We start from the raw sequence: 13,938 nt of genomic DNA, 5'->3' as shown, positions 1-13,938 counted from the left end.
TTAGGTTCCAGGGTTAACACCAGTGGGCATGAAACACCCTCCTCCCAACATTAGGTTCCAGGGTTAACACCAGTGGGAATTAGTCACCCCCACCATTAGGTTCTAGGGTTAACACCAGTGGGCATGAAACACCCTCCTCCCAACATTAGGTTCCAGGGTTAACACCAGTGGGCATGAAACACCCCTCCCCAACATTAGGTTCCAGAGTTAACGCCAGTGGGAATTAGTCACCCCCACCATTAGGTTCCAGGGTTAACGCCAGTGGGCATGAAACACCCTCCTCCCAACATTAGGTTCCAGGGTTAACACTAGTGGGCATGAAACACCCTCCTCCCACCATTAGGTTCCAGGGTTAACACCAGAGGGGATGAAAAACCCTCCACAACATTAGGTTCCAGAGTTAATGCCAGTGGGAATTAGCCACCCCCACCATTAGGTTCCAGGGTTAACACTGGTGAGGATGAGCATCCACCACCATTAGGTTCCAGAGTTAACACTGCTGGAATCCCCCAACCTGGGCAATGAACCCCCCTTTCCCACACCCCGGATCCTCCCCACGGGTCCCTCCAGGACCCCCAAACTGTCCCGCCCGCCCCGGGACACCCCCGGAGTCCAGGGGTTGTCCCCCCGTGGTGCCGGTACCCGGTACCACACGTAGGTCTTGGCGCCGTGGGCTGCGCGGTGCCAGCTGAGGCCGCAGTCCAGGACGAGCTCGTCGGTCTCGGCCACCTCGAGGCGCCGCTCTGAGCTCGGGAGCCACCATTAGGTTCCAGGGTTAACACTGGCAGGAATGAACCCCCACCACCACCACCACTAGGTTCTAGAGTTAACACCAATGAGGATGAGTATCTGCCACCATTAGGTGCCAGGGTTAACACTGGCAGGAATTACACCCCCCCCTCTCCCCAACATAAATTTCCAGAGTTAACGCCAATGGGAATTAGCCACCCCCACCATTAGGTTCCAGGGTTAACCACAGCTGGAATGAGTCACTGCCACCATTAGGTTCCAGGATTAACGCCAGCAGGAATCAGCCACCCCCCACCATTAGGTTCCAGAGTTAACACCGATGAGGGTGAGTATCTGCCACCATTAGGTTCCAGGGTTAACGCTGGCAGGAATGACACACCCCACACACACAGCATTAGTTTCCAGGGTTAACCCCAGCTGGAATGAGTCACTGCCACCATTAGGTTCCAGGGTTAACACCAGCTGGAATGACCGCCCCCCCCGCCTCCTCCAACATTAGGTTCCAGAGTTAACGCCAGTGGGAATTAGCCACCGTCAGTGGGAATTAGCCACCCCCACCATTAAGTTCCAGAGTTAACACTGATGAGGATGAGTATCTGCCACCATTAGGTTCCAGGGTTAACACTGGCAGGAATGACACCCTCCCCCCTGCCCAACATAAAGTTCCAGAGTTAACACCAATGGAAATTAGCCACCCCCCCACCATTAGGTTCCAGGGTTAACACCAGTGGGAATCAGCCACCCCCCACCATTAGGTTCCAGAGTTAACACCGATGAGGATGAGTCAATGCCACCATTAGGTTCCAGGGTTAACGCTGGCAGGAATGACACACCCCACACACACAGCATTAGTTTCCAGGGTTAACCCCAACTGGAATGAGTCACTGCCACCATTAGGTTCCAGGGTTAACACCAGCTGGAATGACCGCCCCCCCCCGTCTCCTCCAACATTAGGTTCCAGAGTTAACGCCAGTGGGAATTAGCCACCATCAGTGGGAATTAGCCACCCCCACCATTAGGTTCCAGAGTTAACACTGATGAGGATGAGTATCTGCCACCATTAGGTTCCAGGGTTAACAGTGGCAGGAATGAACCCCCCCCACCACCACCATTAGGTTCTAGAGTTAACACCAATGAGGATGAGTATCCGGCACCATTAGGTGCCAGGGTTAACACTGCTGGAATGAACCACCACCACCACCACCATTAGGTTCTAGAGTTAACACCAATGAGGATGAGTATCTGCCACCATTAGGTGTCAGGGTTAACACTGGCAGGAATGAACCCCCACCACCACCACCATTAGGTTCTAGAGTTAACACTGATGAGGATGAGTATCCGCCACCATTAGGTGCCAGGGTTAACACTGGCAGGAATGAACCCCCCCCACCACCACCATTAGGTTCCAGGGTTAACACTGATGAGGATGAGTATCCGCCACCATTAGGTGTCAGGGTTAACACTGGCAGGAATGAACCCCCCCCACCACCACCATTAGGTGCCAGGGTTAACACTGATGAGGATGAGTATCTGCCACCATTAGGTGCCAGGGTTAACACTGGCAGGAATGAACCACCACCACCACCACCATTAGGTTCCAGGGTTAACACTGATGAGGATGAGTATCCGCCACCATTAGGTGTCAGGGTTAACACTGCTGGAATGAACCACCACCACCACCACCATTAGGTTCCAGGGTTAACACCGATGAGAATGAGTGTCTGCCACCATTAGGTGCCAGGGTTAACACTGGCAGGAATGAACCCCCACCACCACCACCACTAGGTTCCAGGGTTAACACCGATGAGAATGAGTATCCACCACCATTAGGTGCCAGGGTTAACACTGGCAGGAATGAAACCCCCCCACCACCACCATTAGGTTCTAGAGTTAACACCAATGAGGATGAGTATCTGCCACCATTAGGTGCCAGGGTTAACACTGGCAGGAATGAACCACCACCACCACCACCACTAGGTTCTAGAGTTAACACTGATGAGGATGAGTATTCGCCACCATTAGGTGCCAGGGTTAACACTGGCAGGAATGAACCACCACCACTAGGTTCTAGAGTTAACACCAATGAGGATGAGTATCCGGCACCATTAGGTTCCAGGGTTAACACTGGCAGGAATGAACCACCACCACCACCACCATTAGGTTCCAGGGTTAACACTGATGAGGATGAGTATCCGCCACCATTAGGTGCCAGGGTTAACACTGGCAGGAATGAACCACCACCACCACCACCATTAGGTTCCAGGGTTAACACTGATGAGTATCCGCCACCATTAGGTTCCAGGGTTAACACTGGCAGGAATGAACCACCACCACCACCACCATTAGGTTCCAGGGTTAACACTGATGAGGATGAGTATCCGCCACCATTAGGTTCCAGGGTTAACACTGGCAGGAATGAACCCCCACCACCACCACCACTAGGTTCTAGAGTTAACACCAATAAGGATGAGTAGCTGCCACCATTAGGTGTCAGGGTTAACACTGGCAGGAATGAACCCCCACCACCACCACCATTAGGTTCCAGGGTTAACACTGATGAGGATGAGTATCCGCCACCATTAGGTTCCAGGGTTAACACTGCTGGAATCCCCCAGCCTGGCCAATGACCCCCCCCCCCACCTTCCCGGAGTCCTCCAGCCCCTCCACTCACCACCGCACAACAGCCCCCGCCAACAGGAGTACAGGGAGCTGTTGCAGGAGACACAGTCGATCCAAACCTGCTCCATGCGCCCTGATTGGGGGGGACACGGGGACAACACGGGGACAAAGGGCTCGGGGTTGGGGGGGGGACAAGGACAGTGTCACCCCGCTGTCCCCCCCCCGCATCGCACTCACCGCAGCTATTGGGGCAATAAACTGCAAAAAAAGGGAAAAGGGGGGTGAGATGGTGACGGGGGACATGGGGAGGGGACACGGGGAGGGGACACGGGGAGGGGACACGGGGGGGACATTGGGGGGGGGGGGTGTCACCTTCGCTCTGGAAGCGCCGCATGAGCTGCTCGAAATGGGCCCTGACCTCCTGCATGGCCCAGAAGAGCTCGTTGAAGACCCGCTCGTCTGCAGGGGGGGAATGAGCCACCATTAGGTTCCAGAGTGAACGCCGCTCAGGCCCCGCCCCAACCTGAGTGATGGGGTTGCGGGGGGGGGGATTCGTTCTAGGTAATTTTGGGGGGGTCAGGGAGAAGCCATGATGATACTCATAAGCCACCCCCACCATTAGGTTCCAGAGTGAACGCCGCTCAGGCCCCGCCCCAACCTGAGCGATGGGGTTTCAGCAGAGGGGATTCGTTCTAGGCAATTTTTGGAGGGTCAGGGGGGGCCATGATGATACTTGTAAGCCACCCCCACCATTAGGTTCCAGAGTTAACGCCGCTCAGGCCCCACCCCACCCTGAGCAATGGGGTCGTGGCAGGGGGGATTCGTTCTAGGTAATTTGGGGGGGGGGGGCAGGATGATATTCGTAAGCCATCCCCACCATTAGGTTCCAGAGTTAACGCCGCTCAGCTCCCACCCCCAACCTGAGCAATGGGATTGCAGCAGGGCGGATTCGTTCTAGGTAATTGGGGAGGGGGCAGGATGATAGTTGTAAGCCATCCCCACCATTAGGTTCCAGAGTTAACGCCTCTCTGGGTGGGGTTTCCCTCAACCAGAGCAATGGGGATTGATTCTGGGTATTTTGGGGGGGAGGGATGATGATACTCGTAAGCCACCCCCACCATTAGGTTCCAGAGTTAACGCCGCTCAGGTCCCACCCCCAACCTGAGCAATGGAGGTTGCAGCAGGGGGGATTCGTTCTAGGTAATTGGGGAGGGGGCAGGATGATAGTTGTAAGCCATCCCCACCATTAGGTTCCAGAGTTAACGCCTCTCTGGGTGGCGTTCCCTCAACCAGAGCAATGGGTTACAGCAATGGGGGTTGATTCTGGGTATTTTGGGGGGGAGGGATGATGATACTCATAAGCCACCCCCACCATTAGGTTCCAGAGTGAACGCCGCTCAGGCCCCGCCCCAACCTGAGCGATGGGGTTGCGGGGGGGGGGGATTCATTCTAAGTAATTTTTGGGGGGCCAGGGGAAAGCCATGATGATACTCGTAAGCCACCCCCACCATTAGGTTCCAGAGTGAACGCCGCTTAGGCCCTGCCCCAACCTGAGCGATGGGGTTGCGGGGGCGGGGATTCATTCTAAGTAATTTTTGGGGGGCCAGGGGAAAGCCATGATGATACTCATAAGCCACCCCCACCATTAGGTTCCAGAGTGAACGCTGCTCAGGCCCCGCCCCAACCTGAGCAATGGGGTCGTGGTGGGGGGGATTCGTTCTAGCTAATTTTTTTTATGGGGGGGGGCCATGATGATACTCGTAAGCCACCCCCACCATTAGGTTCCAGAGTTAACGCCTCTCTGGGTGGCGTTCCCTCAACCAGAGCAATGGGTTACAGCAATGGGGATTGATTCTGGGTATTTTGGGGGGGAGGGATGATGATACTCATAAGCCACCCCCACCATTAGGTTCCAGAGTTAACGCTGCTCAGGCCCTGCCCCAACCTGAGCAATGGAGGTTGCGGCAGGGGGGATTCGTTCTAGGTGATTGGGGAGGGGGCAGGATGATAGTTGTAAGCCACCCCCACCATTAGGTTCCAGAGTTAACGCCTCTCTGGGTGGCGTTCCCTCAACCAGAGCAATGGGTTACAGCAATGGGGATTGATTCCGGGTATTTTGGGGGGGAGGGATGATGATACTCGTAAGCCACCCCCACCATTAGGTTCCAGAGTGAACGGCACTCAGGCCCTGCCCCAACCTGAGTGATGGGGTTGCGGGGGGGGGGGGGATTCGTTCTAGGTAATTTTGGGGGGAGGGGGGGAAGCCATGATGATACTCCTAACTCATCCCCACCATTAGGTTCCAGAGTGAACGCCGCTCAGGTCCCACCCCAACCTGAGCAATGGGGTTGCGGGGGGGGGATTCGTTCTAGGTAAATTTTTTTTATGGGGGGGGGGGCCATGATGATACTCGTAAGCCACTCCCACCATTAGGTTCCAGAGTGAACGGCACTCAGGTCCCACCCCCAACCTGAGCGATGGAGGTTGCAGCAGGGGGGATTGATTCTGGGTATTGGGGGGGGGGGGGGCATGATGATACTTGTAAGCCACGCCCACCATTAGGTTCCAGAGTTAACGCCTCTCTGGGTGGCGTTCCCTCAACCAGAGCAATGGGTTACAGCAATGGGGGTTGATTCTGGGTATTTTGGGGGGGAGGGATGATGATACTCGTAAGCCACCCCCACCATTAGGTTCCAGAGTTAACGCTGCTCAGGTCCCGCCCCCAACCTGAGCAATGGGGTTGCGGGGGGGGGATTTTTTCTAGGTAATTTTTTTTTATGGGGGGGGGGCCATGATGATACTCATAAGCCACCCCCACCATTAGGTTCCAGAGTGAACGCCGCTCAGGCCCCGCCCCAACCTGAGCAATGGGGTTGCGGGGGGGGGATTCGTTCTAGGTAATTTTTTTTTATGGGGGGGGGCCATGATGATACTCGTAAGCCACCCCCACCATTAGGTTCCAGAGTGAACGGCACTCAGGTCCCACCCCAACCTGAGCAATGGAGGTTGCAGCAGGGGGCATTGATTCTGGGTATTTGGGGGGGGGGGGGGCATGATGATACTTGTAAGCCACGCCCCACCATTAGGTTCCAGAGTTAACACCGCTCAGGTCCCACCCCCAACCTGAGCAATGGAGGTTGCAGCAGGGGGGATTCGTTCTAGGTAATTGGGGAGGGGGCAGGATGATAGTTGTAAGCCATCCCCACCATTAGGTTCCAGAGTTAACACCCTCTCCATGTGCCATTTCCCCGCCCCCGCCCCCCCCAGAAGTGCCATTCAAGGGTGGGGGGGGTGACAGGGTTCTGGGACCAGGACGTGACGGCACCCAGGGGTCGCCGCCACCATTAGGTTCCAGAGTGAACACCCTCTCCATGTGCCATTTCCCCGCCCCCCCCCCCCCAGGTGCCATTCAAGCGGGGGGCGGGGAGGGGGGGTCAGTGACAGCGTTCTGGGACCAGGACCTGACGGCACCATTAGGTTCCAGAGTTAACCCCAGCTGGAATGAGTTGCCGCCACCATTAGGTTCCAGAGTGAACACCTCGGTAGTTCTGCTCCACGACGCGGCCCACGGTCCGGCGGAAGTGGGTGGAGGCTTCGAGCAGGGTGTTCTCGTCTGGGGGGGGGAGATTTGGGGAGATTTGGGGGTTTTGGGGGAGTTTGGGAGGAATTTGGGGGGAATTGGGAGAAATTTGGGGGGAATTGGGAGAAATTTGGGGGGATTTGGGAGGAAATTGGGGGGATTTGGGGATGTCTTTTGGGGGGATTTAGGGGAAGATTTAGGGGCTTCAGGGGGGGATTTGGGGTGTTTTGGGTGGGATTTGGGGTGTTGGGGTGGATTTGGGAGGGCATTTGGGCGGGTTTAGGGGGATTTAGAGGATTTGGGGGAGATTTCGGAGATTTGGGGTGGATTTAGGGGTTTTCAGGTGGGATTCAGGGTTATTTTGGTTGGGATTTAGGGGATTTGGGGTGAGATTTTGGGGATTTGGGATGGGATTTTGAGGATATTGGGAGGGATTTGGGGCATTTGGGGTGGAATTCGGGGCATTTCGGGTGGGATTTGGAGTGGGATTTAGGGGATTTTGGGGTGGATTTGTGGGTTTTTGGGTGGGATTTTGGGGTGGATGAAGGGGATTTGGGGGTAGATTTAGGGGATTTTGAGGGTTTTGGATGGGATTTGGGGGATTTTGGGCTGGATGAAGGGGATATGGGGATTTGGGGGTGGATGAAGGGGATTTGGGGGTTTTGGGATGGATTTTGGGGAGTATTTTGGGGTTTGGGGGAGGATTTTGGGGGTTTGGGGTGGATTTTGGGGTGGATTTGGGAGATTTGGGGGTTTTTGGGTGGGATTTTGGGGTGGGATTTAGGGGATTTTGGGGTGGATTTCGGGGTTTGGGGGTGGATTTTGGGGTGGATTTGGGGGTTTTTGGGTGGGATTTTGGGGTGGGATTTAGGGGATTTTGGGGTGGATTTTGGGGTGGATTCTGAGGATTTTGGGGGTTTGGGGTGGGATTTAGGGGATTTTGGGGTGGATTTTGGGGTTTTGAGGTGGATGAAGGGGATTTGGGGGTTTCGGGGTGTATTTTGGGGTGGATCCCGGAGGTTTCGGGGTGGATTTTGGGACAGATCCCGGCGGTTTCGGGGTGGGTTTCGAGGTGTATTTTGGGGCGGATCCCGGGGATTTTGGGGTGCGTTTCGGGGCGGATCCCGGGGGTTTCGGGGTGGGTTTCGGGGTGGATTTTGGGGCGGATTCCGGGGATTTCGGGGTGTATTTTGGGGCGGATCCCGGCGGTTTCGGGGTGTATTTTGGGGCGGATCCCGGCGGTTTCGGGGTGGGTTTCGGGGTGGATTTTGGGGCGGATCCCGGCGGTTTCGGCGCTCACCGATGACCCCCCCGAAGCCGTCGCGCTGCAGGGGGGGGGCGGCCCAGGCCCTGCAGCCCCCGTCGGAGCAGAGCGGCCGCCCGGGCCCGGAGCAGGAAGGGCCCCGGGATTGGGGGGATTTGGGGGGATTTGGGGGGTTTAGGGGTTTTGGGGGGGATTTGGGGCGGGATTTGGGGCTTTTGGGGTGGGATTTTGGGGTGGATTTAGGGGATTTGGGTGGGATTTAGGGGTGGATTTAGGGGATTTTTGGGTGGGGGGTTTGGGGTGGATTCTGGGGATTTGGGGGTTTTGGGTGGGATTTTGGGGTGGAATTTAGGGGATTTAGAGGGGATTTCGGGGTTCTGGGTGGGATTTTGGGGTGGATTTTGGGGCGGATTCCGGGGGTTTCGGGGGTGCCGGGCTCACCGATGACCCCCATGAAGGTGGTGGAGATTTGGGGTGGGATTTGAGGGTTTGGGGTGGGATTTTGGGGTGGGATTTTGGGGGTTTTTGGGTGGGATTTTGGGGTGGATTGCGGGAATTTTGGGGTTTTGGGGTGGATTTTGGGGTTTTGAGCGGGATTTTGGGATGGACTTGGGGGTTTTGGGGTGGGATTTTGGGGTGGGATTTTGGGGATTTTGGGTGGATTTAGGGGTTTTAGGGTGGATTTTGGGGTGGATTCCGAGGATTTGGGGGGTTTGGGGTGGGATTTGGGGGATTTTGGGGTGGATTTAGGGGTTTTGGGTGGGATTTTGGGGTGGGATTTTGGGGATTTTGGGGTGGATTTAGGGGTTTTGGGTGGGATTTTGGGGTGGAATTTAGGGGATTTAAGGGGGATTTCAGGGTTCTGGGTGGGATATTGGGGTGGATTTAGGGGATTTGGGTGGGATTTTGGGGTGGATTTGGGGGTTTTGGGGTGGATTTTGGGGTGGATTTTGGGATTTTGGGGTGTATTTTGGGGCGGATTCCGGGGGTTTCGGGGTGTATTTTGGGGCGGATCCCGGGGGTTTCGGGGTGGTTCGGGTTTTCGGCGGTGTATTTTGGGGCGGATCCCGGCGGTTTCGGGGTGGGTTTCGGGGTGGATTTTGGGGCGGATCCCGGGGTTTCGGGGTGGGTTCCGGGGTGTATTTTGGGGCGGATCCCGGCGGTTTCGGGGTGGGTTTCGGGGTGTATTTTGGGGTGGATCCCGGCGGTTTTGGGGTCTATTTTGGGGCGGATCCCGGGGGTTTCGGGGTGGGTTTCGGGGTGTATTTTGGGGCAGATCCCGGCGGTTTCGGGGTGGGTTTCGGGGTGGATTTTGGGGCGGATCCCGGCGGTTTCGGCGCTCACCGATGACCCCCCCGAAGCCGTCGCGCTGCAGGGGGGGGCGGCCCAGGCCCTGCAGCCCCCGTCGGAGCAGAGCGGGCCGCCCGGGCCCGGAGCAGGAAGGGCCCCGGGATTGGGGGGATTTGGGGGGATTTGGGGGGTTTAGGGGTTTTGGGGGGGATTTGGGGGTTTTGGGATTTGGGATTTGGGTGGGATTTGGGGGTGGATTTTGGGGATTTGGGGATTTTGGGGAGGGATTTTGGGGGTGGATTTGGGGGATGTTGGGGTTTTGGGTGGGATTTTGGGGTGGGATTTAGGGGATTTTGGGGTGGATTTGGGGGTTTTGGGGTGGATTTTGGGATGGATTTCGGGGATTTGGGTGGGATTTTTGTGTGGATTTCAGGGATTTGGGGGTTTTGCAGAGGGATTTTGGGGGTGATTTGGGGGATTTGGGGATTTTGGGTGGATTTTGGGGTGGGATTTGGGGATTTTGGGGGTGGATTTGGGGGTTTTGGGTGGGATTTTGGGGTGGATTTGGGGAATTTCGGGATTTTGGGGTGGATTTTGGGGTGGATTTGGGGTGGATTTAGGGGTTTTGGGTGGGATTTTGGCGTGGGAGTTTGGGTGATTTTGGGGATGGATTTCAGGGACTGGGGTGGGATTTGGGGGTGGATTTGGGGGATTTGGGGGTTTTGGGTGGGATTTTGGGGGTGGGTTTTGGGGTGGATTCCGGGGATTTTGGGTGGATTGGGGGTTTTGGGGTGGATTTTGGGGCGGATTCCGAGGATTTCGGGGGTAGGTTTTGGGGCGGATTCCGGGGATTTGGGGGTGGATTTTGGGGTTTCGGGGTGTATTTTGGGGTGGATTTTGGGGTTTCGGGGTGTATTTTGGGGGTGGATCCCGGCGGTTTCGGGGTGTATTTTGGGGCGGATCCCGGCGGTTTCGGGGTGGGTTTCGGGGTGCATTTTGGGGCGGATCCCGGCGGTTTCGGCGCTCACCGATGACCCCCCCGAAGCCGTCGCGCTGCAGGGGGGGGCGGCCCAGGCCCTGCAGCCCCCGTCGGAGCAGAGCGGCCGCCCGGGCCCGGAGCAGGAAGGGCCCCGGGATTGGGGGGATTTGGGGGGATTTGGGGATTTAGGGGTTTTGGGGGGGATTTGGGGATTTTGGGGTTTGGGATATGGGTGGGATTTGGGGGGATTGGGGGGATTTGGGGGTTTTGGGGGGGATTTGGGGGTTTGGGGATTTGGGATATGGGTGGGATTTGGGGTGGATTTGGGGGATTTGGGGGTTTTGGGGAGGGATTTTGGGGGTGGATTTTGGGGATGTTGGGGTTTTGGGTGGTATTTTGGGGGTGGGATTTGGGGGATTTGGGGGTAGATTTAAGGGATTTAGAGGTTTTGGGGTGATTTCGGGGTGGATTTAGGCGATTTAGTGTGTGATTTGGGGTTTTGGTGTGGGATTTAGGGGGTTTTGGGTTTGGATTTAGGGGGTTTGGAGGTTTTTGGGTGGGATTTTGGGGTGGATTTGAGGGTTTTGGGTGGGATTTTGGGGTGGGATTTAGGGGATTTTGGGGTGGATCTGGGGATTTTGGGTTTTGGGGAGGGATTTTGGGGTGGATTTCGGGGTTTTGGATGGGATTTGGGGGGGATTTGGGGGTTTTGGGTGGGATTTGGGTGGGATTTGGGGGAATTTCGGGGTTTTGGGTGGGATTTGGGGTGGATTTTGGGGGTTTTGGGTGTGGATTTCGGGGTTTTGGGGAGGGATTTTGGGGTGGATTTCGGGGATTTTGGGGTATTGGGTGGGATTTTGGGTGGATTTTGGGAATTCTGGATTTTGGGGTGGATTTTGGGGTGGATTTAGGGGTTTTGGGTGGGATTTTGGGGTGGAATTTAGGGGATTTAGGGGGGATTTCAGGGTTCTGGGTGGGATATTGGGGTGGATTTAGGGGACTTGGGTGGGATTTTGGGTGGATTTGGGGGTTTTGGGGTGGATTTTGGGGCGGATTCCGGGGATTTCGGGGGTGAGTTTTGGGGTGTATTTTGGGGCGGATCCCGGCGGTTTCGGGGTGGGTTTCGGGGTGTATTTTGGGGCGGATCCCGGGGGTTTCAGGGTGGGTTTCGGGGTGGGTTTTGGGGCGGATCCCGGCGGTTTCGGGGTGGATTTTGGGCGGATCCCGGCGGTTTCGGGGTGTATTTTGGGGCGGATCCCGGGGGTTTCAGGGTGGGTTTCGGGGTGTGTTTTGGGGCGGATCCCGGCGGTTTCGGGGTGGGTTTCGGGGTGTATTTTGGGGCGGATCCCGGCGGTTTCGAGGTGGATTTTGGGGCGGATCCGGCGGTTTCGGCGCTCACCGATGACCCCCCCGAAGCGTCGCGCTGCAGGGGGGGGGCGGCCCAGGCCCTGCAGCCCCCGTCGGAGCAGAGCGGCCGCCCGGGCCGGGAGCAGGAAGGGCCCCGGGATTGGGGGGATTTGGGGGATTTGGGGGGTTTAGGGGTTTTGGGGGGGATTTGGGGGTTTTGGGATTTGGGATTTGGGTGGGATTTGGGGGTGGATTTTGGGGATTTGGGATTTTGGGGAGGGATTTTGGGGGTGGATTTGGGGGATGTTGGGGTTTTGGTGGGATTTTGGGGTGGGATTTAGGGGATTTTGGGGTGGATTTGGGGGTTTTGGGGTGGATTTTGGGATGATTTCGGGGATTTGGGTGGGATTTTTGTGTGGATTTCAGGGATTTGGGGGTTTTGCAGAGGGATTTTGGGGGTTGATTTGGGGGATTTGGGGATTTTGGGTGGGATTTTGGGGTGGGATTTGGGGATTTTGGGGGTGGATTTGGGGGTTTTGGGTGGGATTTTGGGGTGGATTTGGGGAATTTCGGGATTTTGGGGTGGATTTTGGGGTGGATTTGGGGTGGATTTAGGGGTTTTGGGTGGGATTTTGGCGTGGGAGTTTGGGTGATTTTGGGGATGGATTTCAGGGACTGGGGTGGGATTTGGGGGTGGATTTGGGGGATTTGGGGGTTTTGGGTGGGATTTTGGGGGTGGGTTTTGGGGTGGATTCCGGGGATTTTGGGGTGGATTGGGGGTTTTGGGGTGGATTTTGGGGCGGATTCCGAGGATTTCGGGGGTAGGTTTTGGGGCGGATTCCGGGGATTTGGGGGTGGATTTTGGGGTTTCGGGGTGTATTTTGGGGTGGATTTTGGGGTTTCGGGGTGTATTTTGGGGTGGATCCCGGCGGTTTCGGGGTGTATTTTGGGGCGGATCCCGGCGGTTTCGGGGTGGGTTTTGGGGTGTATTTTGGGGCGGATCCCGGCGGTTTCGGGGTGTATTTTGGGGCGGATCCCGGCGGTTTCGGGGTGGGTTTCGGGGTGCATTTTGGGGCGGATCCCGGCGGTTTCGGCGCTCACCGATGACCCCCCCGAAGCCGTCGCGCTGCAGGGGGGGGCGGCCCAGGCCCTGCAGCCCCCGTCGGAGCAGAGCGGCCGCCCGGGCCCGGAGCAGGAAGGGCCCCGGGATTGGGGGGATTTGGGGGGATTTGGGGGATTTAGGGGTTTTGGGGGGGATTTGGGGATTTTGGGGTTTGGGATATGGGTGGGATTTGGGGGGATTGGGGGGATTTGGGGGTTTTGGGGGGGATTTGGGGGTTTGGGGATTTGGGATATGGGTGGGATTTGGGGTGGATTTGGGGGATTTGGGGGTTTTGGGGAGGGATTTTGGGGGTGGATTTTGGGGATGTTGGGGTTTTGGGTGGTATTTTGGGGTGGGATTTGGGGGATTTGGGGGTGGATTTGGGGTGTTTTTGGGTGGGATTTGGGGTAGATTTAAGGGATTTAGAGGTTTTGGGGTGGATTTCGGGGTGGATTTAGGCGATTTAGTGTGTGATTTGGGGGTTTTGGTGTGGGATTTAGGGGGTTTTGGGTTTGGATTTAGGGGGTTTGGAGGTTTTTGGGTGGGATTTTGGGGTGGATTTGAGGGTTTTGGGTGGGATTTTGGGGTGGGATTTAGGGGATTTTGGGGTGGATTCTGGGGATTTTGGGGTTTTGGGGAGGGATTTTGGGGTGGATTTCGGGGTTTTGGATGGGATTTGGGGGGGATTTGGGGGTTTTGGGTGGGATTTGGGTGGGATTTGGGGGAATTTCGGGGTTTTGGGTGGGATTTTGGGGTGGATTTTGGGGGTTTTGGGTGTGGATTTCGGGGTTTTGGGGAGGGATTTTGGGGTGGATTTCGGGGATTTTGGGGTATTGGGTGGGATTTTGGGGTGGATTTTGGGAATTCTGGGATTTTGGGGTGGATTTTGGGGTGGATTTAGGGGTTTTGGGTGGGATTTTGGGGTGGAATTTAGGGGATTTAGGGGGATTTCAGGGTTCTGGGTGGGATATTGGGGTGGATTTAGGGGACTTGGGTGGGATTTTGGG

General features: G+C 56.4%; 1 protein-coding gene across 1 annotated transcript; it reads right to left on the bottom strand.

Annotated features, from left to right (window-relative positions):
* Window positions 1-642: 642 nt before the first annotated feature.
* Window positions 643-8,667, bottom strand: IZUMO1 (izumo sperm-oocyte fusion 1; the record flags this gene model as incomplete). The annotated part of the gene is given in 7 exon segments (XM_088538018.1): window positions 643-723; window positions 726-743; window positions 3,422-3,502; window positions 3,607-3,627; window positions 3,742-3,828; window positions 6,908-6,982; window positions 8,655-8,667. Coding segments are annotated over 7 exon segments (376 nt in total), but the record flags the coding sequence as incomplete, so codon positions are not given.
* Window positions 8,668-13,938: the final 5,271 nt, after the last annotated feature.

This window comes from Tinamus guttatus, unplaced genomic scaffold (assembly GCF_059628265.1).
Source record: "Tinamus guttatus ecotype Peru unplaced genomic scaffold, ASM5962826v1 Tinamus_guttatus_pri_ptg000921l, whole genome shotgun sequence".
Taxonomy (NCBI): Eukaryota; Metazoa; Chordata; class Aves; order Tinamiformes; family Tinamidae; genus Tinamus; species Tinamus guttatus.
This window is presented reverse-complemented; position numbering and strand designations above follow the sequence as displayed.